General features: G+C 40.2%; 1 protein-coding gene across 7 annotated transcripts in view; it reads right to left on the reverse strand.

Annotated features, from left to right (window-relative positions):
- Positions 1-21,526, reverse strand: part of TTC7B (tetratricopeptide repeat domain 7B) — a 120,217-nt gene extending 98,691 nt beyond the window's left edge. For 6 of the 7 annotated variants that reach the window (XM_038138550.1, XM_038138548.1, XM_038138553.1 and 3 more), the window contains exons 1-3: positions 21,276-21,526; positions 6,153-6,307; positions 5,184-5,352 (exon numbers count right to left, since the gene is read on the reverse strand). In XM_038138550.1, coding sequence (XP_037994478.1) covers positions 5,184-5,352; positions 6,153-6,307; positions 21,276-21,396 — 445 coding nt within the window. In that variant the 5' untranslated portion in view covers positions 21,397-21,526. Of the gene's footprint in view, positions 1-5,183; positions 5,353-6,152; positions 6,308-21,275 lie in introns of those variants that run through there. The other variant, XM_038138551.1, reaches the window with a different exon arrangement.
- Between the last annotated feature and the right edge of the window lie 5,313 nt (positions 21,527-26,839).

The raw sequence follows: 26,839 nt of genomic DNA on the forward strand, positions 1-26,839 counted from the left end.
AGACCCTAAAGAGACAAACTTAACCTTTTGAAGAAGGGAACCTTCCCTACCTATCAGAAAGTAGTTCTTCTTATGAGGATACTTAAATATCAAATAATATTTAATACATCCAGAAATGTGCAAAACACCTCTATGTTTTACTTTGAGCCAAAACTTGTCACCACAATCTCAAGACTGTCTTTCCTTCCTCCTCCCCCTGCCCAGCCTCATTTCTTAGTTTTGCTCAATCCACATAAGACATCTCTAATAACCATACTGATAGCCAAATTATATTTGCGGCAGAAGAAAAAAAAAATCTCCTTTTTTGTGTACTGCTCCTTAAAATTTCATATTAAAGGTATGACATGCTTCTATGACCAACAGGCAACAGCTTCAGGGAGACTCCAGCAATTTCATACATCTGCTCTCAGGCTAACACATTGCCACAACAGTCATGCAAACCTGCCCTTCTCCTCAGCAATGTCATTCTTTTTGCCTATTTTTCTCTCCCTCATCACACCCTCTTGAAACAAGCTGGCAACTCCAACCATAGGCATTTTGCTACAGAAAATTCTTTTATTCTATGCTTCTCCTCTGCTTATGTGTCAAATAAATTTTCAAGCAGATGGGGGAAAGCTAACCAACAGATCCAAAGAAGTATTCTCATGTTTTTGCAAATACTAAGTGGTCCATTGATTTGAAAAGCTTCATCTTCTCAATTTATGTTTTATACTATATTTTAAATATGTCCCACTGCATGTTTTCAAGTAAGTCTTTGAATTTTGAAAAATTATGCATTTAGTACAAAAACTATGATTTTATTGACACTGTATCCCACACAACACCTTCTACAAACCCATACAGAATCACTACTCAGATGCACAGCATTAAGATTAGCTCCTTCCTTAAAGAAAACACTAGGTGTAATCAGAACTGCATTCTACGGGCATACACACAAAAACATCAGTGTAAAGTCAAAAAGGTATGCTAGTCCATGAAGTTAACTACATAAAAGAAAACAATCTTTTTCTACAACTCCGTTTTTAATACGTGAATTTGAGGAAAAGTCTGAAGAAAGGCAGGAACCAAGTTTCTGAGGCTTTGCCTCATGCATTCACGTGGTTAGTCTGCTCCCCATTGTTTTAATGGACACAGAAGCAGATACCTTTTCATCAGATCATCCCACATCTTCTGCGAGTCAGGATAAAGCACAAGACATCACTACTAGAAGTTAGTTTTGTTGCCAGAAGCCAGGAAAAAAATTAAAACCAAACAACTTGTCCATGAGCTATTCAGTCTGATAAAATACAACATGCCTTTATCACCACACTAACAATTTTGCACACTTTCCCTAGAACGAGCAACAGAAAGGAACCACTTTCCAGTACTTCTTGGGCACTGAGAACCTGTGATTCCCTGAGGAACCCTGGAATTCCCTGTGAATCCCTCACACCAGAGGCCTGCAAAGAGTAATGGAAATAGAAAATATTTCAAAAGGTAAGTTGATAGGATTTTCTTTAAAATTTGTGGAAATTTTACAATGTTGCATTTTGACAAACCTAGCAAGAAACTTTCTTTGGAAAAGCTGAAGCAGCACTTCATTAACTAGATATTTCCAAGAAAATCATAACAGGCATTTAATCTTCCTTGCTGGGTTGAGAGCCTTTGAATCCTTGGCTTGACTTACTATCATTTCATATTATGCCTCTTCTCTTACATGGTCTTCTAAATATGCTGTCCTCAACTAAAGCTGTAAGCAGCATAAAGAGCTAAAAGTATTATTTTAAAGATACATATATAAGCATTTAACTCATTTATGTAATAAAAATGTGAGGACCCCTTTCATGAGTGCACCACAGGCAGTAGATGGCTTAGTTCTCTGGTTTTCCCTTTCATGCTCCAATTCCATTTTTTCTCCCCACCACTGTCACTACTGCTGTTCTTCTTCCCCTTCTTTTTAGCTGTCAGTAGATAAAACTCAGGAAAATTTAGCTTGAAGCTGACCCTGAATCCATTTTGTACTTTGTTGCATCCATACACACATACAGACCCTTCCTTGGCTGTGAGGAACAGAGAGACATACTTTGTGTGTTCCATGTGCAGGAGTAAGATGAGCCATCTGGAAAGCAGGTCATTTCCAAGGGCTTGCTGTGAGCTGTGGAACTGTCTATGGTTACAGTGCAACATGCTCATATAAGTACCCTGCAACAACTGTAGAAGAAGAAACATGTCAACTCATGCATCCCTCTCAACCCATCACCTCTGGGGTTACAGAATGAAGCTCACAGTGAAAAGGTAAGTACAGGGATGTGGTCCCACATTAAATAATGAAAACAATTTTAAGGCCATTAAAAACTATCATTTGTTATCTGCCCTTTGCCTTTCTCAGTGGTAAGAACATCAGTATTTGACCACTACACAATAGTTTACAAGACTGCAAATCCACTGGAACTGGATTCAAATGGGGAAATTTCAGTAGGTATCTTTCACTGCCTCTGCATGGTGCAACATTAAATGGTGCAGCTGGGCCAATGCTTGCAAACAGGCATGGACAGTCCCTTACTGCTTAACATGGTGCTGTGACTGCCAAAGAAATAAAATCTAAATACTCTGAAGAGTTTTATAAACTTTCTATAATCCAGTTATCCCTGTACATACAAGCAGAAATAAAAATCCCAGTGAAGCACAAAATCTCTGTAAGAATAACTTGTATTTAGTTTGGTAATACTTACAAGCCTCAACCACCTCTGAAGAGACTCTGGATTCAGACTGTAAAGTTTACAGTCACTCTTAAAAGGAGAAAGAAAAACATTGTCCAGAAATGGGGAAGAGAGGGAGAATTAAATGTACACTACTGGGTAGAAACATATGCTATTTAGTTGTCAGCTACTCTAAACCTGTCCAGACTTAGAATATTAAATTTAAGACTGCTCTGTGATTACCACCTCATTCTAGATCACATAGAAGACTATATTCTTGCAATCCTCTACCATGAGAAGAAAGGAAATTAAAATTTTTTAGTCTCCTGAGAGAGTTGTGGTTGCTCAGCCTGGAGAAGACAATGCTCTCTGCAGACCTTAAATCACCTTCCAGTACCTAAATGGGCCTGAAAGAAAGCTGGAGACAGACATTTTGCAAGAGCATGTAGAGACAGGACAAGGGATAAAGGCTTTAAATTGAAAGGGGGCAGGTTTAGATTAGCTGTCAGGAAGAAATTGTCTGCTGAGAGGGTGGTGAGGCACTGAAATAGGCTGTCCAGAGAAGCTGTGGATGCCCCATCCCTGGGAGTGTTCACAGCCAGGATGGATGGAGCTTTGAGCAACCAGGTCTAGTGAAAGGTGTCCCTGGCCATGGCAGGGCGCTTGGAATGAGATGATCTTTAAGGTCCCTTCCAACCCAAACTGTTCTGTAATTTCACTTAAACTGCAAAAACAATAGCAAAAAAATATGCTCCTGAACACGAACAAAACAACAAAAAAGCCCCAATAGTTTGCTCAGATAAACTAGTAGCCAGTCACCCAATAGAACTGACAAAAGTAATGAAATCCCATCAAGACAAATCAGGCCTCATGTGACAGATTTCAATGTCTTAAGAATAAAATTTGAAATCAGAAGAAAAAGCCCCACACATCTAGACAGAAAATATGTTTGGTTTCTGTTCTCATTTTTAAAATAAATTCTGAACCAACAAAATATTCCAGAGTAGAAAAGGTATCTGTTTTTCTATTTTCTAATACATTATGTTTGAATTAAGTAAAATTAATAATACTAATTTTATGTGCAAAATTTATGCCACTATGGTTTCAACTGGTTTATATCCTTATGAGGCCAAATCAAACAAAGCCATAAGAGTTGAGCTCTGGGAAAAGATTCAATTAAATTCCTTGGAGATAAAAGCAAATTTAGATTCTTAAAGTTGTTCAAGTCCATGGAAAGAACATGACAAATTCAACAGACATCCTCACAGATTTAAAAAACAAAACAAAAAGAGCAGCCAAAATCCACAACCCTGAGTGGAAGAGTACCCAAAGCAGACACTGTTCTAAAGCCCACAGAGATGCTGTTTAAGAAAACTGAGCAGATTTTGATCATACACAAGAATACCTCCATTACTCCCACTTCCCATTTTAATCTAAACAGTGACCAGACTTATGAAGCACCCTTTTGTCCCTGCTACCAGTTAGTTCCCTTATTTCCTTGACATCTCCATAAGACATGATTAATGCTTGTCTAACATTTACTGGAGGACGTTGTTGGTGGAAAACAATCCTTGATCAATTGTCAGTGAAAGCTATAGAAGTCTCTCACAAATTTTTTGCTGCCTTTGACACTCCTCTTGCCATAACAAAAAGTACATATGCAACCAAACCCATGCTTAAACACAGCAGACCAAAGAAAACAGTTCACTCAGTACATTCTAACAAGCCCCTGGCATACAAACTGCCATTCTCCCCAACACACTGACCAGCTTTAAGTCTATTGCAGAGTTTTCTAAACTGAAGTGGCACTGCCACCTTAAGACACGAGGCCAGCATTACAATTTTCACTATACTAGAGTAGCAAAGAAGAAAACGGTTTTTAATTACCTTCACTTTCTGAATTTTAAAAAAAATCTGTATTCATATTAGAAAAATTTAAAAATAAAACTGCACAAGTGATGCATTGTTTTAAGTCACTTATCATGTTATTAATACTCTTCTCAATTAAGTGGTATTTTAGCTATGCAGCCTAGCTTAGGCTGAGCATTTTAACATTCAGTAAAAGGCATCACTGTGAATCCAAGTTCTTCATTCTGCCCACAGCCAGCACAAAACTGCACTGCATTTTGTAGCCCTTAACTTTCATCAACAGTGATAATACTTTTGGCAACTAGCCACAGTTACTGTGACATATATGAGAGGACTTTTAAATACATACACTCAAAAAATTTGATGAGGTCAGAGCACAGTGATATCACAGTCAGAATATTAATTGAGGTAAAAGTCTTGTCAACTATCACAAACTTGGAATAATTTAAAGGACCCAAACCATCCTCTTATTTTATCTAAAAATATGCCATTATTGTATGGCATGTATTGCCATCTACAGTAGTGGTACTGTACAGATGACATTCAAACTAAAAAAATTCTTCATCTTTGGACCAGATATAAATTAACTTTTAAAAAACTACTTCCACATTATGATACTGGAAAGAGCAATCTTACCCTTTGTAGAATACGCTTCAGCAATCATCCGTAGCCGATACGGAGGCACTGCAGTCAGCTGCAAGTCATCAACACCAACTCTAGCATACGTGTTCAGAGCTTCTTTGTAATCACCTTCCACATAGTTTAATTTGGCCATTATTAGGTTAGCTTCTTGTAGGAATTCTGGCTAGAAGGAAGAGAAATAAGAAAGGGTTTTCCCTAAGAAAACACACCTAATTCTTTCTGATAATTATTAGGTATGTTTTCTGTCACCCCCAGAATATTTCTTCTAACAGAGCAACAAATGAACAAAATCCTGTCTTGTGTAATATTTGAGAAGCTTGAAGTAGGGGGGAATTCACTAAATCTCATTCCAGCAAGCTACTGAAAAGCATTACCAGCCATTTTAGATATTCACATGCATAAATACACGTGTACCAGAAATACCTCTCAGTTGGAAACCAGCTTTTCCAGGTGATAAAACTATTTAAAGGCAGCCTATCATTACAGCTCTTCATATGACTTCTTTTTCTAACACAAGCACAGTTGAAAATAACATAGCATCGAAACTTAATGATATATGTTCCACAGCCTACATATTTAATTCACACCATTTCAAAGTATCAGGCCAGAATAAATGTCTTGAAAGAAAGAACTAATGGAGGAATGAAGAGATAAAAGAAAGAGAAATTAATACTCCCAGAAGCCACTGAAAACAAAATGTTAGAGATGAGTGTAAAAGAAGCTTCTTCTGATCTCTGAAAAGATGGATGTTGAGTACAGAAGAGGTAAGCTGACATAGTAGCTACAACAACACTTAAGTAAGAGAAGGACGAGAATGGTTATTAACATCAGAAGGTTCTGACAGAAAATGTGCTCTTGTATTAATTTCACTTTCAGAATCTGCAAATACAATTTAAGGAATTTTTCCTCAATACTTCAATCCATTTCAACTTTTCTAATTCTTGCTCAGGCCAACTCACATACCTTGAGATTACCCCTATCAAGTGCTGCCGTGAGATGTTTCCTGACCTCAGTCAGCTTTGGCTGGGGGCCCCGGGGACTGTTACTGTGTTTAAGAGTATTTTCCTTCAAAAATTGTTCTAGTTTGGATTCCCCAAGAAGAAGCTCTGCCATGTCATCTGTAAAAACAACAAACACAGGAAGTATTAGAAATAATTTTATTTCACTAACATTGCCTGAATTTTAAACACAAACTAACCAAAGCAAACACATTAAGTATTCAGGTTTGCATTCCCCTTTGCACAACACAGTAAGGCATGCTTCATCTCATGAGACCTTTCCACTATATAGTTATTTCATCAATATCAACATATTTTATGCAAGCTCTGATACATATCTTGAAAAGCACAAATGGTACAGACAATTTTAAGTGCATTAAATAAATTTTCCAAAAAAACCAATTATGCTACAAGGATTTTTTTTCATTTTTAAAGATACTCAGTATCTATTTTGTTGCAGTCTGTTTTCTGCATATTCTTTCTTTTCCTTCAAACAGAAACCATAGCATAATTGATAAAAATCAACAGCTTGTGTAGCTTCAGCTTCAAGCTACAATTAAACAAGAAATTAAAGTGACCAAATCTAAACATGGTATTTCAACCCAAATCACCTTTGTTACAGACTTACTCCAAATCCCACATTTCATAACCACAGCCACAGTATTGTTACAAACAAATAATAAAATCAGATATTACGACCAACATTACCCTGCCCAAAGATAGCTTTAGCATAACACTCAGGAGGACTGCTCTTGATGCAATTATTCCCTCTCTCTGGAAATCAAAGAGTTTACACTGCATGCACAGAAAAGACAACTGATTCTGTACAGCAATTCAAGGCAGGTTAGTTTGGTTCAAGGAGTTTAACATGGGCTGCATGAAAGGTTCTCAGAGATCAGAGGCCCGCTCCAAAGTTACAAAACTCAACTTCAGTTCACTGTATGCAGTTAATTGCCTTTCGAAGAGTCAGTCACTGGAGGGTCCTTCCAGGACAGGTATTTTACTCATAATATTCAGAAGATTCCAGAGTCTTATTCTGAGTAAATAATTTTTGTTTATGAGCCCCTTTTAAAAGGGGATTAACAAACAGGAGGGAAACTTGAAAATAATAGTTTAAGTCAGCATGGTAATGTCCCACTTGGGAGAAGAACAATGAAAATTAATTATGCTAATTGCACTTTTAAAGCTAAGTGGCAACTTTTTAAAACTGTGAAAATATATCAAACTGGTTACTTTATGTTTTAAGTGATTTGCAAGTTGATACTTTCTCTCTGATCTGTACTTATGGAAACCAAAGCACTTCATTTAACAAGTAACATTTCTCTTTCCTTTTATTCAGTTTAATACTTCACTGAGCAAGCTCCATTTCCAAAGATGGTGAAGGAAACAAGATTGTCAAACACAGCAAGGAATCTAAATGACACTCTAAAACAAGTGCTTTGGTTCAGGAGCTGAAATACCACCAAGGCTGTTTACAATGAAAAGAGTGAGGTCTATCACTGACATTCTTTAACACTTCAAATAACAGAACTTCAGAAGTGCCAAAGAAGAAAGTATCACATGTACCTTTCACTCTCATATGCAACCCATCAAGTAGGTCCTAAAAATTGTTCTGGTCCACACTCTTGTAACAAGCATTTCTTTAATTAAGTTAAATACAGTAGATCTATCTCTATGGAGAAAGAGGTAAGAACAACTGTACTGGTGAGCTAAGAACAGCACCAGCTGCCAGATACGTTCTCTTTATATAAACTGCAAAACTGTCAAGGAAGCATGTGAAACAACTAGTTTGGATTCTTACAACACATGAGCCAAAGAACAGGTCAGGCACCAAATAAAAAGAAAATAAACCTCTCGCTGCTATGAAAATGCATACCTTGAGGCATGAGGATTTGTAAAACAAAGTGCTGAAATCATCTCTATTAGTAATGGGGAAATTAGTAATGGGGAAAAGTAATCAAACAACAGCACTGGCACATGCAAGAGCAAAGAGTGGCCATATCAGCTACACCACAGAAAGAGGAAGACCAACTGACTTCTCACCCATTTGTGGGGCTAAAATAAAACAGGACAGTGACAGACCTAGATCTAGAGCACTCTACAGAAAGTTTGTAAGATAATTCCTCTCTTACACACAGCAGAATTTCTCACAACAGAGAAAGGAAGAGGAGAGAAACAAGAAGCCAACTCTGGAAAATTTAATTTATCCTCTCTCTTCTTTTCCTCTCTCATCCTCCCGCCTTGACCCTAAGATAAGCTTCATCTCCCTGATAATGACTTGAAAAATTTAGAAATTTAACGTTTCTAAAGACAGGACACAAGCAAGAACAAAGCCTTTAGTTCAAGCTGGCACATATTCTAAAACTATCCTGGCACCTTACGATGAGACTCAAAGTAGTCCACAGGAGCCAGGTATTTTGTTCCTGTCCTTGATGCCGCTCAGAGAAGCTAAAGATCCACACAGAGCTAGAGACAGTCACAGTGCAGTGACATGTACTGCCCATACTTTCCTTCAAAGGAAATGTGGGAGAGGAGAAAACAGCAGCTGCAACTTACACACAGATCTGACCAAGCAGCAAAACAAAAGCTGCCCTGCTAGGTCATTCATAGCCAGCACAGCTCAGCCTTTCCCTGTAGCACTGCTGTAGATCATGAGACACAGCACCATGAGAGACAGTGGCAGAGTTACTGTCAGACTGGCTTTCACGGCACAAGTGCTGCACGGGGGCAGCTGCTGATGACTAACACTTGAAAACAACAGGCCAAAGACTGCAAACCATAAAAGCCACTGCAAAGCAGAATTTTCTTTTTTACTGAGTCTCTCATCTGCTAAGTCAGTCAACCAGGGCCAGATATTGGCAACAAACTTTTAAATCAAATTATTACTGAGCGAGTACTTTATTAAGAAAGCATTGACTTTATGTGTCAACCACTCTGTGCCAGTAAGAATGACATTCAATGGTGCTTGTAACAAAATTCCAATTACATGGACATTTCTGAAGGAAACTATTTACGAAGCCATAGCTCTAGCAGAGTTTTCCATTAGTTATAGCTATCCCTTAAGACATCCTGAAATAACAAAAGAACTGTTTGAGAAGAAATTGCTTTTCTTTTTCTTCCAGCACAGTATGAGTGATCTAGATTATAGTCTTCTATTAGACACTTCATAGTGACAGAATTAAACTGTGTGAAGTTGATAACATGAAGTTTAGTGTTCCTTCAGCCAGTTTAAAGAGATGTTTCAGAAGAAAAACTGTTCAAAAACAGTTTCAGTACCATGAAATCCAGTATCCCACTTTCAGAAAATTCACACAGTTATTGCTTAGTATAAAATTCTTGATTAAAGGAAAGACTCCCTCTTATTCATCTATTTCTCTGCTGAAGAATTCATCAACAACAATCACATAGCAGATTAAGGGGATATCTGATGACTTACATCACAACTGCATTGCAGAACCACTTTGGACAAGAACAGCCTAACTTGCCCATCTGCTTCTGCAATATCACAGTATCACCAAAACAATCGCCTGACTAACAGGATGTCCTCTGCCTGTAATCAAAGACTCCAAGCACCTACAAGACAAACTCAAGGATGCTTTAGGTGAAAGGCCCATTTCTCTTAGCATTCAAAGCAAAATAAAAAACAGACTTCATGTAAGCTGCTTTGTTTCAGCTTGGAGAAAGCCTAGACATTTATACGAAATGGCTTGAGAAGAGTCTTGTGCACACATGGCTATCCCTCTGTGCAATATGGATCAATATGAATCATCTTCAAAATAAGAATACAGCCTGGCATAAATAGGGGACAGGAAAAAGCACAAAATGGTGTGCCTTTGTAAAATAGTCTCTAAAAATATCATAATGAAAGCCACTTTGCTACTTTAATATCTGCTTGTTGAAGCAAATTCTTCACCGCAGCATCAGGATCTGAAGCAGTTACTCACAGAAAAACATAATTAAAATAGAGGATTAGTATTCTTTTATCCTTGGTCAAGAACGATGAAGATTACTTATAATACTAATATTTACTTAGGTTAAAACCATGGTCTATCTTGAACCATCCACTGAATCACATGCTAAAATGCAAAACAATCATCTTTCTGATGAATGCTACCACAACCTCCAGGCACTTGTTGAAGGGGTTGTTAGCAGGCTAGGTGAGAGGACCATCTAGCTCTAAATTCCTTTCTAAAAGTAAGGTTAGGGAGAAGGAGAGAGAAAGAAAAGAATGGCAACATTCCACACAGCTACCAAAACAAAACAAAAAAAAAAAAAGCATAGCTGAATACAGATTAGGAGCTTGCTCTTGCCTTCAGAATTCACTCCAAGAAGTGACTTCAAAAGTTAATTTAATTCCAAAGTACACCAAGATACATTATAGTGAATGATGATGTGGTCTCAATAGAACTAATGAACCTGCTTGCTACCTGTTGTTCTGTGGAGCACCAAATAACTGTTCTGGTAAAGTATTACTTTTCCTGTGGTGGTTCAGATAAAAACCAAAGCAAAACACTGGCATTTGTCTAGATCATGACTACTATATATGTGGTTTCTCAAGTGTTCCGATTATTAATGCAGAAAAATTTTTAAGGGTCTGATTATTACTTTTTTCAGAAGGAAATACTTGGAAGGAATAAGGGAAACACAGCTCTTGGGTAACAACAGCTATCACAACTATGACAATAACTATCAACAACCCTGTTCCTGTTATCAAGTCTCCACTCACCAGATGTTTCTCTGCAATTAAACACCCATATCATGGGTGCTGCTGTGGAACACTGTCAAGAATACACATGATCCTGTGCTAACAATACTTACATGTTATTTATGGAACCTCCCTCAACAGCTCAACATCTACAGCAAGAAAGGCTATGCAGAAAAGCACTCCTTCTTCCTTATATGCCAAATGGCACAGATCAAAAGAAATATTTTTAGTATTTCATTTCCCTTTCCTCTGAATTACACAGCTGCAAGAAAAATAGTGCATAATTAGGATAAAATCTCCTACCATAATGATTTAAGCGAAGAGGTTCAACCTCAGACTCAGGCCCTGGGGATCTGAATTTGAATAGGATGTATTTAGGAATAAGAAATACAGAGCAAAATACCTACAGAATCTGACTGGCCAAACAAACTTTAATCTTTCCTTGTAAGCAAGCGGATAAATCTAGAAGCATGTTATATCCCTTGTTGTATCATTTCACCCACTCTTCACCAAAATCTTAACTATTTCAGGTAACTTATTTTAGACTCTTAAAAAGGCCAACTGTCCAAATGCATTGAAGTTTAAAGATCATGGTTATCATTAGTCTCAAATGAAGACTCTGCATCAGGTGAGAATAATCAGATGAAGCATGGAGTTGTAAGAATAGAAGACGCTGCTGCTTCAACTGCTCTGTCCTGGAGCCCATAAAGAAAAAAAAAAAAGATGAAAACCTGAAGTCCTAACTCAGGACTATTTTAAAAAAGGTAAAATTAAAAAAAAAAATTAGGGTAAGAAAGGAACAAGGGGTAAAGAGGACAAGTATGAGATTTCCAGGATCCCAAAGGGACCATACATTGATGTGCAGAATTCCAGGAAGTTGAGATTTGCTTTATAAACTCCCTTCTGGTGCTTCAAGCCTTCCCAGAGGGAAAATAGCTTGGGACTGAGAAAAGAAACTATTCCTACTCAATCCCTAAAACTCTTAGTCTCTCTAAAGGTAAAAATGAAAGCTCAGAGTACCTGAAGGGCTGCATGCTGCATGCAGTATTTTATGATGATTTTTCCCTCAAACATCCTATAATGTTTTGGAATATCATTGTACCCAATTTAAAAAAATCAACAAAAAAACCAACCAGACAAACAAACAAACAAAAAACCTAAGGAATTTTATCTAGGAGTGGTATGCAGCTGGAAGGATCCTAAACAGGTCAATTGCCCTGTACAGTAATCAGACAAAGACTTCAGAGTGAGGTTTCTGTAAAACATCTGAAAACAAGAAAAATTTTGTAGCCTCCCACAGAACAGTTATTAAGAAGGCCATTTAAAAATCAAGCTTGCTTCCAGAGGCGGATCTGGAAATCCTGGATCCAGAACTGATTTCATATTCATCTGGCAGAAAAAGCATGAAACACATGGTTTTTCAACCAGGAACAAATGGACTATGCACTTAAAGCAGACATTTGCTTTGCTCACAATGTATCAAACCATGAGCAAGGGCATTAGCTTGAAGAGGAATATCCATAGTCTCCAAATACTCATTCAACTTTGTGCTCAGCACACAGTAAATCTGGACCGGGAACTATTTAAATCAAAGTGAATGCTAAAACTGTTCTTAGATTTCTACAAGGTTGATATTAAAAGCAAGAAAAACAATACACATATATATAGAGATGTCACTTATGATTCCATCACTGACTACTTATTAGCAAGAATTCACAGCATCAGAGGATAGCTGAGGTTGGAAGGGACCTCTGGAGATCATCTAATCCTTAATCCAAGCAAGATGAACTAGAGCAGGTTGCCCAGGATCTTGGCCAGCCAAGTCTCTGGAGTCAGCAGAAAAGTATCCAGAGAATACATGCAGCCCAACAAGCACTACTGGTAGAAAGGTTTCACACTGATGCAGATGTCACATATAAAACCAGAAGCAGAAAATACAGAGTCAGCTGTTCAAAGAAATTTAATTTTACTCACTAACACCTCTAATTATATACAGTCATTCATTTCTCTGCCTCTTAAGTACACAGTGGGCATTGCACCTTTTTACTGTGCAGCTATATAGTATGGACACCATTTTCCTGCTTGACAGCCAAAACTTGCTTTGAAGAAAAATATTATAGGCTTTCCAATCTATTTATGCATAGGCAAATTTACTTTCAAAGTACCAGTACTACTGAAGTTATTTTATGATGACACATATTAAGAACAGAAAACTGTTTCAAACTATTTTTTTTTATATTCAAGCTCACCAAATTTTGTGCAATGTTAAGGCCATCAGAACAGTAAATAATCAAGCCAGGGCAGTCACAATGTATCATCTAGAATACTGACAGGCCTACAATTGAATAAAACTTGGCCCCTTCAGTCCAATACAATGTAAAACCAAGAAATAAAATGCGTGTCAAACCCAAGACTCGGAGCACAAAGAGTGGGAAACAGGACCACCATCATCTTTGAGTGTTTAACTGGAAACAATTCTATCAACCACACTGAGGAAGAGCAATCAAAATTTAGCTTCTTCCCATGTATGTTTTGTTTAGGTTACAAAGATCAAGGAATGACAGGGAGAACAGGAAAAGCACATGCTCTGATAGCTAGGAATTCATTCCAATTTTGCTTCTTGCCATGATTTCTTTCTCAAAGGACAAAAAAAGTTTTCCTGTTGCTACTAACAACAACAATAAAATACTAGGGACAATTAGATGGAAGGCAAAAACCAAGCCATGTCAAAAGGACAATGGCTCTTGTCCATTCTCTACCAAACAGCTATATTGCAGCACAGTGCAAATTTGAGAGAGGATGACAATGGAATCCAACTTTTATGGTCACAAAAAGATAAAGAAAATTACTGACAAAAAAATGAAATCACTAATTAATTGCCAGGCCAGAAGAGAGATTTTTTGTCTTTGGGGTGACCCAAAGCTCAGATGAAAGCACATAGACAAGCCTCTGTTCCCCAGAAGGCAAGACCTTGCAGCTCTCTACCATTTCCAATCTTCTCCTCCTACCTTTCCAGGTCCACCTCAGAAGCCTCAACTAAATTCTTGAAAGACAGTACCCTACATTTGTCAGTCTCAGAGACAATTGCCTCAGGTACATAACTACCAGTGTCAATACAGAAAGCATCTTTTGGCAACTTGGTTGGTTGGTGTTTTGGTGAGGTTCATTTTTTGTGGTATTTTATTGTTTGTTTTGTTTTTATTCTGTCAGCTGTTCTAAAAACAACAGGTCCCTCCCTATTCTGCCTTTCCTTAAACCCAGCTCTAATACGGTCCCATTAAAGCCTTGATTAATGCACACCATTTTCTTCCCATTAAGGTAAAGAGACTGCAATTAAATAGTAAAAAGAAAAACAGAAGTGCAGCTGCAAGCTAAGCCCACGCAAATCTGAGTTTGAGATAAGGCACACTTAAAAGATGAGCTACAACTTGTTCATATAATTAACTGCAAAAAAGTATGGGAGGGCCTGTAAGCTGTTGTTGTTTTCCTATCTTGGTTGCCTGTGCAAAAGCTTTATGGAGATAAACCAAGTTACTGGTCTCAGGTGAGCTGCATTCAAAATTCTAGAAATAAAAGGTATTTTCAACCCATTTTTTGTTAAAGAAGCACAGTTTACTACTCCAGATAATATAAGATTACAGTAAAGGATTTCAGCTTATGCATTCAAATTCTGAGTGGAATCATACCAACCAGAGACAGGTCATCAGCGGGGTGGGAACTTGCAGAAATTCACGCAACACCTCCTGAGGTAACTCCTGAGCAACTGATAACATCGCTGATCAGAGCAGCTACTGAAAACTGCCACTATGCATTCTGCCACACATTTGCTAACACCAGAGAAATGCCCAGATTCAGCATCTCTCTCCACAGCCTGGAGCACAGATCAGATGTTCTCCAATTATTAAAGGTCTGGCTACCCACCTCACACTATTAGCCAGACATCCTTACTTCTTCCAACTTATCTCAGCATCCTGCCACTTTGCTTTTTACAAAGTTATTCTCTTCAGACACTCCTTATCAGCTCAAATCAAACAGTATTCAGTGCAGAGAAAACTGTGAAGAACTGAACCACTAAATTCTAAGATTTTATTCTTAAAAAGACAGATTTGTGGGGAAGAAGAATGGCCCAGATTTGGCAGGGAAGGAGAATGGCTCATATTTGGTAAGTTAAGGACCTTCTGCCCCCTTCTTCACTACCGTGCAAATCAAACCCAAACAAAAGTGGTATCAATGATCCTGAGTTTATGCTAATGAATTTATTTCCCTATAGAAAAGTTAATCCTAACCTTTAACCCTTGCAGTTAGTTTAAAGCAACTGAGAGCAGCTATAATACAGATATATACCAGTATCTATTCACGGATCAATCTGGTTACCATTTCTTGCAACTTTTAAACAAGGCAAAAGTGCAATCAACCTAACATTACTACATGAGACATCCAATTTCTAAAATAATTACATTCATAATATATAGAAATAGCCATATAAACGTAATCAGCTATAAGCCCCAAATGTCAAAATACTTATTTCATTCCACTAAGACCAACTACATGCTTCCTCACAGTTTCCCTCACCTTTGCCCTCCACTGGCTGCTGCTACTGTTCTTTCCACCAGCTGTTACACTACTCAGACCCCTGTGGGAGGCAAAGGAGCTTGGCAAGCCAGCAAACACAGTAGGCAAGAACAAGAAGCACAGAGTTTTCTGCTGGCCAAATACAGTAATTCCCACCTCTGGTGTCCATCAACACAAGGGAGAGGCCAGGAACACATACCCAGGAGAAGCTGCACACAGAAGAAGTAGCTTGATTAAAGGCACAAAGAAAGAACTACTCTACATAATAGCAGTGATGTGTTAGACCAGCTTGGTTACTTGTGAAATCACACACTAGCATTTTCTCTTCCAGATGAACATGCAGTGTGAGTACAAGCAGACGATCCACATCATCACTTACGCTGTTGTAACACCCCTGGCTATCTGAAGAAACAAAGCTGTCAGTCAAAAATAAGACAACACATCTAAGTACTGTCACCACCTTTGCTCTTCATTCAGAAAAAATGTCTGTCCTTAGTAATCTTGTTCTGTAAATGTGACAGTAAATGCAATAGGAGGAAAACAAAGAAGATAACAAATGAAGAGGGTCCTCCACTTCTACTGTGGTGGACATGCAAAAAGGCATGTCACATGGTCTGCAAACTTTTCTGGTAGGGATGTCAATCTCTTAGGAAAGCTTTGCGTATACAAATCACACTACAAACTCTATGTATGAAAACAAACAAATTTGGTAAACACCTTCTAAGTAGGGCATGAGTCCTAAGAGGTTTAGAAATCCCTTGTTTATTCTGAGGATAAGCTTTAACCATACATCTGAGGTCTTGTATTTCACAAGGCTGCAAAACAGATGAAAACTGATAAGATCTTTCTATTTTTAGGTCCTACTTATATCAAGATAAGGGAGCAACATAGAAGGTGACAAAATTAGACATGTAAAATAATTCATAATCCTTTGGGTTTGCTACTCTGTTCTTAACTCCTCTCTGTTCCATTACTCTGCCAGGGTAAATGTGAGGCTAGGTCTAATAGGAGACTACAGAAACAAGGTGTTGAGAGGAAAGGCAGTCAGAGAAGAGATCCCAGACAAGACAAATCAAACAGAAATGGGATAGCAGAAGGAGTAAGAAATTCACTAGGTAAAAAAACATTGTGTTACCATGTTGGTGTATTTCCACAAGCAAACTTGATACCTGTAAGTAATGTTCTATTTTCATGGCAATGTCACAATGCTCTTGGTAGCATATAGATCCGTGAACTTCCTGGGCATGCATTCTCTCCCCACAGTAATGCAATATTTCACGGCTAAGGTTTCTACAGAACTGTACCATTCTACCTCGTTTGAACTATAAAAATTCACCCCCTCAGTGCTTTTCCAGACAGAGCCATATATCTCACTGAACTTGAGCAAGGTCACGTTCCAATTACAGCTACAATGAATGGCCGGAAACACCCATGGAAATTCATGGATCCTTTATTTTATCCATTCAGCTGTCTACTGAACCAGCCTAAGGTTTCCTCACTTTGTTTCCAAAGGAAGGAAAGAAAACATGAGAATATTGATGTCCTGAAAATGCCCTGAGCAGATACAACCTTCATGCTGAATTCCATTGTAGACACTTCCTGTGAGACACTACTGTTTCATCAAAAATACATTATGGCCTCGCAATCAGCTTTGCAATGTGATTGTTAGCTTCCAGTTGTGTTTCTCAGTTCTGGGAGCATTTCAAAATAGATTCAGATTAGTTTCAGATATTCAGCATTTAGTATTTTAACGTCTTCCAATATTCTTTGAGCAAGCAATTATGTACTCAAAGCATCCACTAACTGTCATGACCATCATGCTTCACCATCATGCTGTTCATTTGCAATGTTAGACAAAATTCAACCAGCAATGAAAATTTCTTCAGTTTACTTTCTTAGAAGGAACTTTTAAAGTTAGTTAAACCAGTTGTGAACACTCACAAAGTTTCATTAGTGAAAACTGCTCTAAGATTTTATTTCTAACAACTTGGGATTTTTCTCAGTTCCATTCAAGAGGTGATACTCAGGATGTGAACACCGAACACTTGAGGATGGCACTGAACAGGCTACAGACTTTCCAAGGACTGCATCTTTGTGACCTTCAGGGCAGCACCACGACTTCTTTGGCAGCTGCTACAATTGTTGAAAATCCTGCTGTACTGGTTATAACCGGCAAGGGGCTGGCAGCAGAGGGGCTGCAGGAGCAGCTCCCGGGGGAAAAGGCCGGGGTTGTCCTGCCCCAGGCCCAGCTGGTTCCAACAGTACCACAGCCAGACACAGCTGAGCCCCTCAGCACAACTAACACCTCTGGGAAAGTGTATTTGAGAAAGGGCAGAAAATGCCGAAACAAAATAAAAGAGAACAGAAGGAGTGAGAAACAGCAGAAAAACACAACATCAAGGTCAGAGAAGGAGAGGGACAGAGGTGCTCCACGGTGCCAGGGAGGACCGAGGCCAGGTGGATATGCCCTGAAGGAACTGTACCATGTGGAGAGCCTGGCAAAGCAGGACCGCTGTCAGTGGGCAGCTTATGCCAGAGCAGAGGGAAAACAGAAGGAGAAGGAAGGAGAGGCAGAAAGAAACTATCTTGCACCACGACCCCTTTGCCCCCTGCACCACAGGGGGAGGAGCACAGGAGTGAAGTTCAGCTTGGGAAAGGGGACAGAAAAAGTGTTACTTTCATGTCTGTCTTTCTGTCTTAGTACCTAACTATATTTTAAGCAGCAACAAATTAAATTCAGTTCTCCAAACCAAGCCTATTTTGCCGAGAACAGTAAGTGATCTTCCTGTCTTTATTTGAAGCTACAATCTTAACTCTACCTTTTGCCCCTGCCCCTCTAAGGAAGGGGAGAGACTGAGCAGCTGGGTGGGTATGTGCTGTTAGCCAAGGCTCACTCAGCACCCTGCACACAACAGTTTTAACCCAGTCTTTTAGCAGAATGCTGATGAAGCAAGACCTCAGACCAAGATTTGTGTTACATGGCATGAATCTCATTACTGCTACTGATTCCTGGTTCTGAAGTAGAGAAATACAATACAAACAGGCTAAGTGGCTAACAAAACCTGAGTCAGATTAAAGACCCTTTTTTCATCCATCTATCTATTTATCCATTGTGAAAAGCGATGCAAGTCACAGGCTTGACACAGAATGCACATTTTCTGTGATCCAAATTGTGACTATTACATACAGAATAGCAATTCATCAATATTTCTCTTCTCTCTTTTACTTAATGTTCAGCAAGCTCAGAAAACCTTTCAAATGCCATCAATCAGACAGAGAAATTTGTTCTAGGGTCATTTTGATGCATCCAAAATCCTACCAAAACTGTCATTTATATTTGATCCACTGCCAGGTTTTATACACAGACTTCTGTTAGGGAATAGATAGGATCCACCAGCAGAACTAAACAGAATAAACAATACAATAATAAAGTCCAGTCAAAACACTGCACCTCTCAAGTGCTGCATTTCATCAGAAGTACACACTATTGCCTTGTGTAGCCACACAGACCTTTGTACTGGGAGCTGTCTTTGCTGTTTCTTCCTGCATCTTACTTAGGCTGCAAGCTTCAAGAGATGGGAATTTGCTAAAGCAAAACAGCCCAAATAATAACTTGGACCATTAAACTTTTTATCAAGTTGTCTAATCCCAATTCCAAAAAGGAGCTGTAACTGAGTCCTAGTGAAAGAAGTCTATTCTTTTGCAATAGTGCAAGATTGAAGAGATTACATGAGAGCTTCCCCAAAGGATTCATTCCCATCTGTGTTCAAAGAGCAATTAACACTACTCCTAGCAATGTTGATATCCTCTGTTAAAATGCTCCACCATTCAAGAGTTGAAACCAATTCCCTACACACCAATACATGATTAGAATAAAGATCCTCTTCCCTTTCCCTCTTCCCCATGCTTTTAAATCATCCCTATGACATACTGTTACACATTCAGCCAAAAAACAGATTTTTGTTATCCATTCCCAAGTCAAAACTGAACGTTAGTACAGAAGGATGCAGTAAAGTTCAGAGTACCAAACTTTTAAGTTAATTGCTTCAGATTAAATAGCAACAGGGATATACATCAGAGTGCCTTTCGGTTCACATCTCTCTTCATGGGTGGAACAGAGGCACTGCCTCTCCTTGGTAGTCTCACCAGCTGATAACCTTGGCCAGCAACCTGTTAGGTGCACCTGGATTTGGAACACAAACTTCCAGTTTTCCACACTCTCAACAGCAGGTGAAGGCATTTCATTAAATAAATTACTCTCCTCCTGTGTTACTCCAACACAGAAGAACAATCCCATATGATCAATTAATTTCCTGTTTATGTTATCAGTTAGTCAGGCTTAGAAGTCATGCACATTGGCTTAATCCTTCATGTGCTGTCAAAAAGAGAGAAAAGCTGCATATGATACTTTCCCATGTTTTAAAGATCAGGAAATGCTTCAATAATTTGTATTTTGACCGGTACAGAATCTAGAAGATATCTTCACAGGAAAAACACTGAAGTGTAAAGTTATGCAGATTGCATAATCAATCTTCTCTTGGTATACTTCAGCTAGGTAAAACATACACAGGTTAGAGAAATTTAAGTCAAACTGTCAATAACATCTGCCTAGCTCTCCCTGCCTGTCTGAAATACCTAAGTACATCTTGAGACTACGAATATTGTGCTTCCCAACTAGACAGCGAAAACATATTTACCTTTGCTTGAAGTGATCTCTAACTAGCTCACAGTTTACCACTCAATGATGCATGTCCTGAAACTAAACATACCTTCCACCTTTTCACTCGTTTATTTTTAGTTAGCATAACACCAGTGTCAGAAACACCACTCAGCTGTTTTTAAGGCAAACACATGTAAATGTTATCTACTATCCATTTATTCTTAAATTCTTTTCTCTTCGAGTCAGGCTTTTCCTCTTTTATTTGTATTTCTGTAGAGCTGAATCATGCCGTTTTCTTCCCCATCTAAACATGCAAAGCTATCACTGCTTGCACAACAAACTTCCAGTGATGTCAATGTTATGCCTCATCCCCTCTGTTAACTTATCACCTCCAAATTCACCCCAAGTTCTGTCTTCACAGACTTGACTGCTCTCTGAAATTGCCTCTAGGTCCACCTCAAGCAGACGAGTGAGCCCAGAGAAGCACACACTATGCTCATATTTTTTCTCTTACTGAATTAAGGCATCTATGCCAAGGAGAACTTTCCTGCATCTCCCTCGTTCATTACATACTTCCATGCCTCAGAACGAAGGATTGCTTATCATCTCCTTCAGTTAAAACATACAGAAGTTTGTGACGTAAGAATTAAGAGAACAAGCAAAATATTTCTAGTTTCTACAACAAAATAAATGAAGCTGCACTATATTGCTGAGGTCTGCAATTAAGAGAAAGGACGGAAGCCTTCACAGAACACGCTGTGCACAGACCCTCTGGCAGTCACAGAAGGCAGAAGGACATTTCGGGCTTTATGCACACCGTCAGCATGTGCGCCTGCAAACTGCAGCGCTCGTGATAAACACCGGGCACTCCGCGCCCCGGGCCGGGAGCGCACAGGGCCGCGCTGCCGGCCACAGGGAGCGCGGCCCGCCCCGGCTCCGCGGGGGCTCCGCGGGCGATGTGCGCGGAACCTCCGGCCGGGGCCAGGGCCGGGCCCGGGGCGGCTCCCGCCTCCCTCCGCGCTGCTCCCGCCCGGCCGGGCCGCTCCGACCCGCTGCCCGCCCCGCCGCCTCCCCGGGCTCCGCAGGCCCCTCTCGCCGGCCCGCCCGGCTGCACCTGCCGGGCCCCCGCCGCCGCCCGCCCCGCGCCGCACCGTTCGCGATGAGCTTGGCCGAGAGCTGCTTGACGAGCTCGGGAATCCGCTCCCATTGGCACTCGGAGCGACATCGCTCGATCTCCGTCTCCAGGCGCGAGCCCGCCTTCCTGGTGGCCATGGTCGGGCCGAGGGGCCCCGGCGGGGGAAGGGGCCGGGGCGGCGGGCAGGGGGAGGCGGGGACGGGCGGCGGCGGCCCCGGCAGCGGCGGAACTCGAGCGCCGCGGCCGCGCCGCGCTGGCGGCCCGGGAGCGCCGGGAGCAGCGCCCCCTGGCGGCTGCGCGGGGCGGGGCGGGGCCAGCGGCGGGGCCGGGCGGGCCGGGGGGAGCGCGGCCCGGGCTGAGGGAGCGCTCGGCCGCGCCCGCCGCCGGACAGCGCTGCCCGGGCACCCGCGGGAGGCGTGGGAGAGCAGGAGGGAGGGAGAGAAAGAGTCTTCTAATGCGAGCGCCGCGCCGCTGAGGGTGCTGCTGGTAGCGGGCCGCTACCGCGGGCACCGGCAGGAGCTGGCCCCTGAGAACCCGCTCACACGAGGGGTTCGGCTGGCTCTGTTCCTCCACAGGCGAGGAGAGACCACACACCGCCTCCCTCTGCCGCACTTTCCACTTCCACAAAGGGCAACTAAAATTAGTTCCTGCCGTCGCTGGTCGCCTCCTCGCCCACCTTGCAAGCATGGAGCCCCGCTCGCTCGAGGGGTTTTAGTCCGTTCGGTGGCGCCTTCCCATTCTCACACCGGGGACTCTGCCGTCCCACCAGAGCAGAGCTCACACACCATGCTCCAGACCAAGCAGACCCCAGCATGGCCACCTGCTCAGGACTCGCCTGTGCCTTAGTCAAAAGCCAGCGGAAAGAAAGGTACAGAGATTATGCCCTATGTTTTGAGTAAATGGATTTCCAATATTTGGCTAGAATCAAAACACTAGCTGAAACCATTCCAACGGTACTGTGTATCTTTATCAAACTCTGCATCACACAAACGTGACACAGCAATTCCACAAACTTACATGCATCTTGCAAAGCTGCAGCCATGACTGATTTTCACTGAAAAAGTACCAAGAAAACGTAGCTGGGGGAAAAAAAATCTCACAACTTGCTACTTACTTTTCACAAAATAAGGACACAGCCCACTGACGGAAGGAACGGGTTTTGCAGAGATATGGTGTAGCTACACACAGCATGAATTCAAGTAATTCAACTGTCTCACTCCACATCCTCGGGTCATAGTGCAGACTTGTACAATTAATTCTTTCATCCACAGAAATGAGAAGTCAATGAAGCCACAGGCATTTGGTTGAGTTTGTGAGGATGCCTGTCACAGATGGTGATGAAGATTCAAAAAACAGGCTGGATGCAATTTTTGCTTTTACATGCATTGCACTCCTCTGGATCTAGCACATGTTAATCTTCAGAAATTACAAGTTCACAAAGTCAGAAGTCAAATTTGGGCAAATGTAAAACTACTGGCTGTTCTATAAATAGATCTGTTAAATACAAATACAAATATGACATTGCCTGTGAACATTGGGAGAGTTGTTTACATAACAGAATTTGTAAACAATTATCTGCTTCATGTGTGTTCACATATACTAGAAACAGGTGCTTTCTGAAGTTATGCTTAGTTTTGATCATCAGCTGAAACATGAGAAACAGCATGGATCTTTTTAAAGATATGCTGTTTCCATTGAATTGACCAGGAACAGACCCAGGCTTACACAAATAAAAGCTTGTTAGTGTGTTTCCCAGCTACATCCTCAATGTAATAAGTACTACTTCCAACAAACCTTGTTTTGCTTCCATCATCCTTAGACCATCACAGCTATTGCAAATCTATGACAGGCATAAAATATCTTGTCCAGTGTTTCAAGTAATTTGCTTTTCATTCCCAGTGTTATTAAAAGAATAACAACACAAAATTCAGATATTGTAATTTGCCTTTTAGTCAAGTTGCTTTTATAGCACCTTCAGGTTACAGTCGCATTTCAAACAAAATATTCTTCAGATTTTAAAAGTGAAATGAAATGGTAGCAGAACATAACAGCATTTAAAAAATACTATGGAGTACTGCAGGATTGGAGAGAGGATTTAATAATGTAACAAAATCAAAAGGATAAATAAATAATAAAGAATTTTTTGCATACATGAGTTTTCAGAAGATCCAGAGAACTTTAAACTGATTATAACATGGTCTTTTACTGGGGAGAAAAGATAAGTTAAAAATTAGGAAGGAAAAGAATGATAATTCAAAATAGTTGATATTATAACTACTAGTTATTTTACAGATAAGACTATGAAAACCAAAATTTCAACTTTCTAAAAGAGCTAATTTGCCTATTAGGATTGTTCATAATGATTCACCACAATTCTAACACATTTTGTTAGCACTGATCACATCATTTCACTAAAAGCTACCAGCAATAGTATTAAAATATTTACATTACAGCTGATCAGGCTTATTATCTCAACAGCTCCTATTTATGAAGTGAGACATCTATGCAAAAGGAATTAGCAAATTTTTAAATGCTTAGGAAATCTGCTTTAACATTAATGAAACTTCCATACACCCAAGACTACTCTGAGAAGATTCCATTGTAGATGATCCATAATGGAATTCAATAATGGATTTGGAATGGATAGCATAAAAGTGAGAGAGAAAAGAAGCACAATCCTGCATATTTTGTTAAATATCCCTTATTTTTTCAACCTTTAACAAAGTGTTCTTTTCTGGAAATGGCCTCTTTATTACACTGTTGGGGCAGACCAAAGCATACGTGTACTTGACTAGAAATAGTCTGCTTGTAAGGTGAGGCTGCTGGCTAGCAAATATAGAGACATACCTGGTTTGTGAAAAGGAGGGAAATTCAAAATGCAGGAAATTAACTAAGATGTTTTGGTCTATCATTTTGCCTTATGCCATCTCTCCCACTCCAATTCCCCCAAACACAGGGGGGAGAGAAGCAGTGGATTGTTCAGTGCAATTTCATGAGCTTGGTATGAAGAAGCAGGGCCTTTCACCACACAGCTACGCACGGTGCTGGTTTGACCCTGGCATGCCAGTACTCCCCAAAGCCACATGGTCGCTCGCCTCCACAAGTGATCAGGCAGAGAAAATACAACAGAAGGCTCAGGAGTTGAGATAAGGGCAGGCAGAGGTCACTGACTGCTTACTGTCACGGGTAAAACAGACTCAATTTGCAGATATTAATTGAATTTATTACCAAGCAAAATCAGAGCAGGACAATAAGAAATAAACCAAATAAAGAAAACACCTTCCCCCCACCCTCCTACCCCAGCAGCACAGGCAGACAGGGAACAGGGCTTACGGTCAGTTCCTCATCTGTTTTTTCTGCCACTGCTCAGGGAGAGGAGTCCTTCCCACGAGAGACAGTTCTCCATGAACTTCTCCAGTGTGAGACCTTGCCGTGGGCTACAGTTCCGCATGAACTGCCACAGTGTGGGTCCCTCACACAGGATGCAGTCCTTCGGGAACCCGCTGCTCCAGTGTGAGTCCCCCCTGGGATCACAAGTCAAACTCTCCCTAACATGGGTTTCCCTCTCCACAGGTCTGCAGGTCCCTGTCAGGAGCGTGTTCCCATGGGTTCACAGCTTTCCTCTGGGCACCCACCTGCTCCAGGTGGATCTCTGCTCCCCTGTTGACCTCCATAGAATTCAGGGGCACAGCTGCCTCACCATGCTTCACCACAGGCTGCAGGGGAATCTCAGCTTGGTGCCTGGAGCACCTCCTGCCCCTCCTGGACTGACCTTGGTCAGTCTGCAGAATTGTTCCTCTCACATATTCTCTCTCCTCTCTTCCTGGTTACAATTACATCTGTGCAATAACTATTTTTTTCCTTCTTAAATATGTCATCACAGAGGCTTTATTATCATCTCCGATGAACTCAGCCTTGGCCAGAGGCGGGTCCGTCCTGAAGCCAACTGGCACTGGCTTTGTTGGATGTGAGGGAAGCTTCAGCAGCTTCTCACAGAAACCATTCCTGCAGTGGCCCCTCCACTACCAAAACCTGGCCACACAAACCCAATACACACACTGATATGGTGCTCTCATACTTCTCATAACCTGAAAATAAACCTGGTAAAGAAACTTTCTGCACTAGTACTCCACACAGATCTATGAGAAACAGGGGTGATGGGCCTTTAAACTGATGACAATGTTAGAGAGAATATAAACTGACTTAAATAAAGCAGCACTTTAATCTCTGCTAACATATTAAACATTCTATATAATTCTATAATCTATTCTGATTCTATAAGGAATCAGAAAAACCAATTCAAAAAGTACTTGCAATTATAAAGGTAACATATGAAAATAGACTGTTCAAAACCCAGAGGAGAGGAAAAAACCTCCTGCAAGTAAACTCACAGGGTCAATGGGTTTTTTTATTCCAGACTGCATTTTTGGCTTCTTAGACAAATACTATTCACCACTGAAGTGGTGAGGAAGAATCCAACTTGTGTTAAAGGTTAGCAATGCTTAATGGCCAGTGTTGTTTCACTATTTAAAGAAAAAGTGTTTAATATGCAAGTTTACCTACTACTCTGGTTTTAGTTTGGCACACTGACCAGTGGTATGCTGTTTTTTTCCAAAAAGTTTGTCTGAAACTGCTAGTCATAATGCTGATTCTTAAAATTGTTTTTCTACCTATAGTATACATCAGAGAAAGAAAAAAATTTTGAGGGAAATATGATGCTACAGAAGACAGCATAGAAGTCCTTTCTTTATATTCATAGTAAAACAAAACAAAAAAGTAAACATTAAAAAGCTTTTCCTCAGCACATATGGTAATTTTACCAATCCTTTGTCTTTCAATTAAAATCAATGTTGTAATGCCTATTAGAATGTTAAATACATTCCTAGTGCAAGTGATCAGAGATGCAATTCAAATACTATTAGTATTTTAAGGCAATCACAATCTACTCCTACTACCGTCTGCTATTTTGTTGAATGTGAAGTCCACAAATTCTCAGGCCAAAACTCATTAGTGGGATAATTAATTTCTCTACAGTGAAGAGCACAGCTCATAACCATTAACGGAAGCAAAACTTTTACTGGAACCCAAGTCATCTTTTTTTACAGTTAGTGCAACTTTGTTGGCAAAAGGAGGAACTACACAGTTCTCCATTCCTACAGAAGTCAGTAATCTCTACGAAATTGAGAACAGACCATATGAAAATTCTCTGAGGAAAGAATTTCACAGTGACATTTATCTCGTTTTTGAGAGTATAAACATGCTGTTTGAAGGGAAGCGAGACTGAAGAATATCCACTAAATCAACAGTCTGACAAGAAGCCCATTATAAAACCTGCCACCCCTGCCTCATAGCAAGGAAGACAGCCATGTAAAAAGTGAAATAAACTTCATCAAATTATTTCAACATTTCAAGTTTGGTACTGAGATGAGTTTATTTTCTCAGAGATAGAATAGTTACATCTGCAAATATACATTATTTTGTAAACCATTAAGCCCTTATGGCTGTTTGAAAGTTAATATCATACACAAAACAATTCAAGAAAACTTAGCAACCTGAAAAGCTTTCTTCACAATGCACTTT

Source organism: Motacilla alba, chromosome 5 (genome assembly GCF_015832195.1).
Source record: "Motacilla alba alba isolate MOTALB_02 chromosome 5, Motacilla_alba_V1.0_pri, whole genome shotgun sequence".
NCBI lineage: Eukaryota > Metazoa > Chordata > Aves > Passeriformes > Motacillidae > Motacilla > Motacilla alba.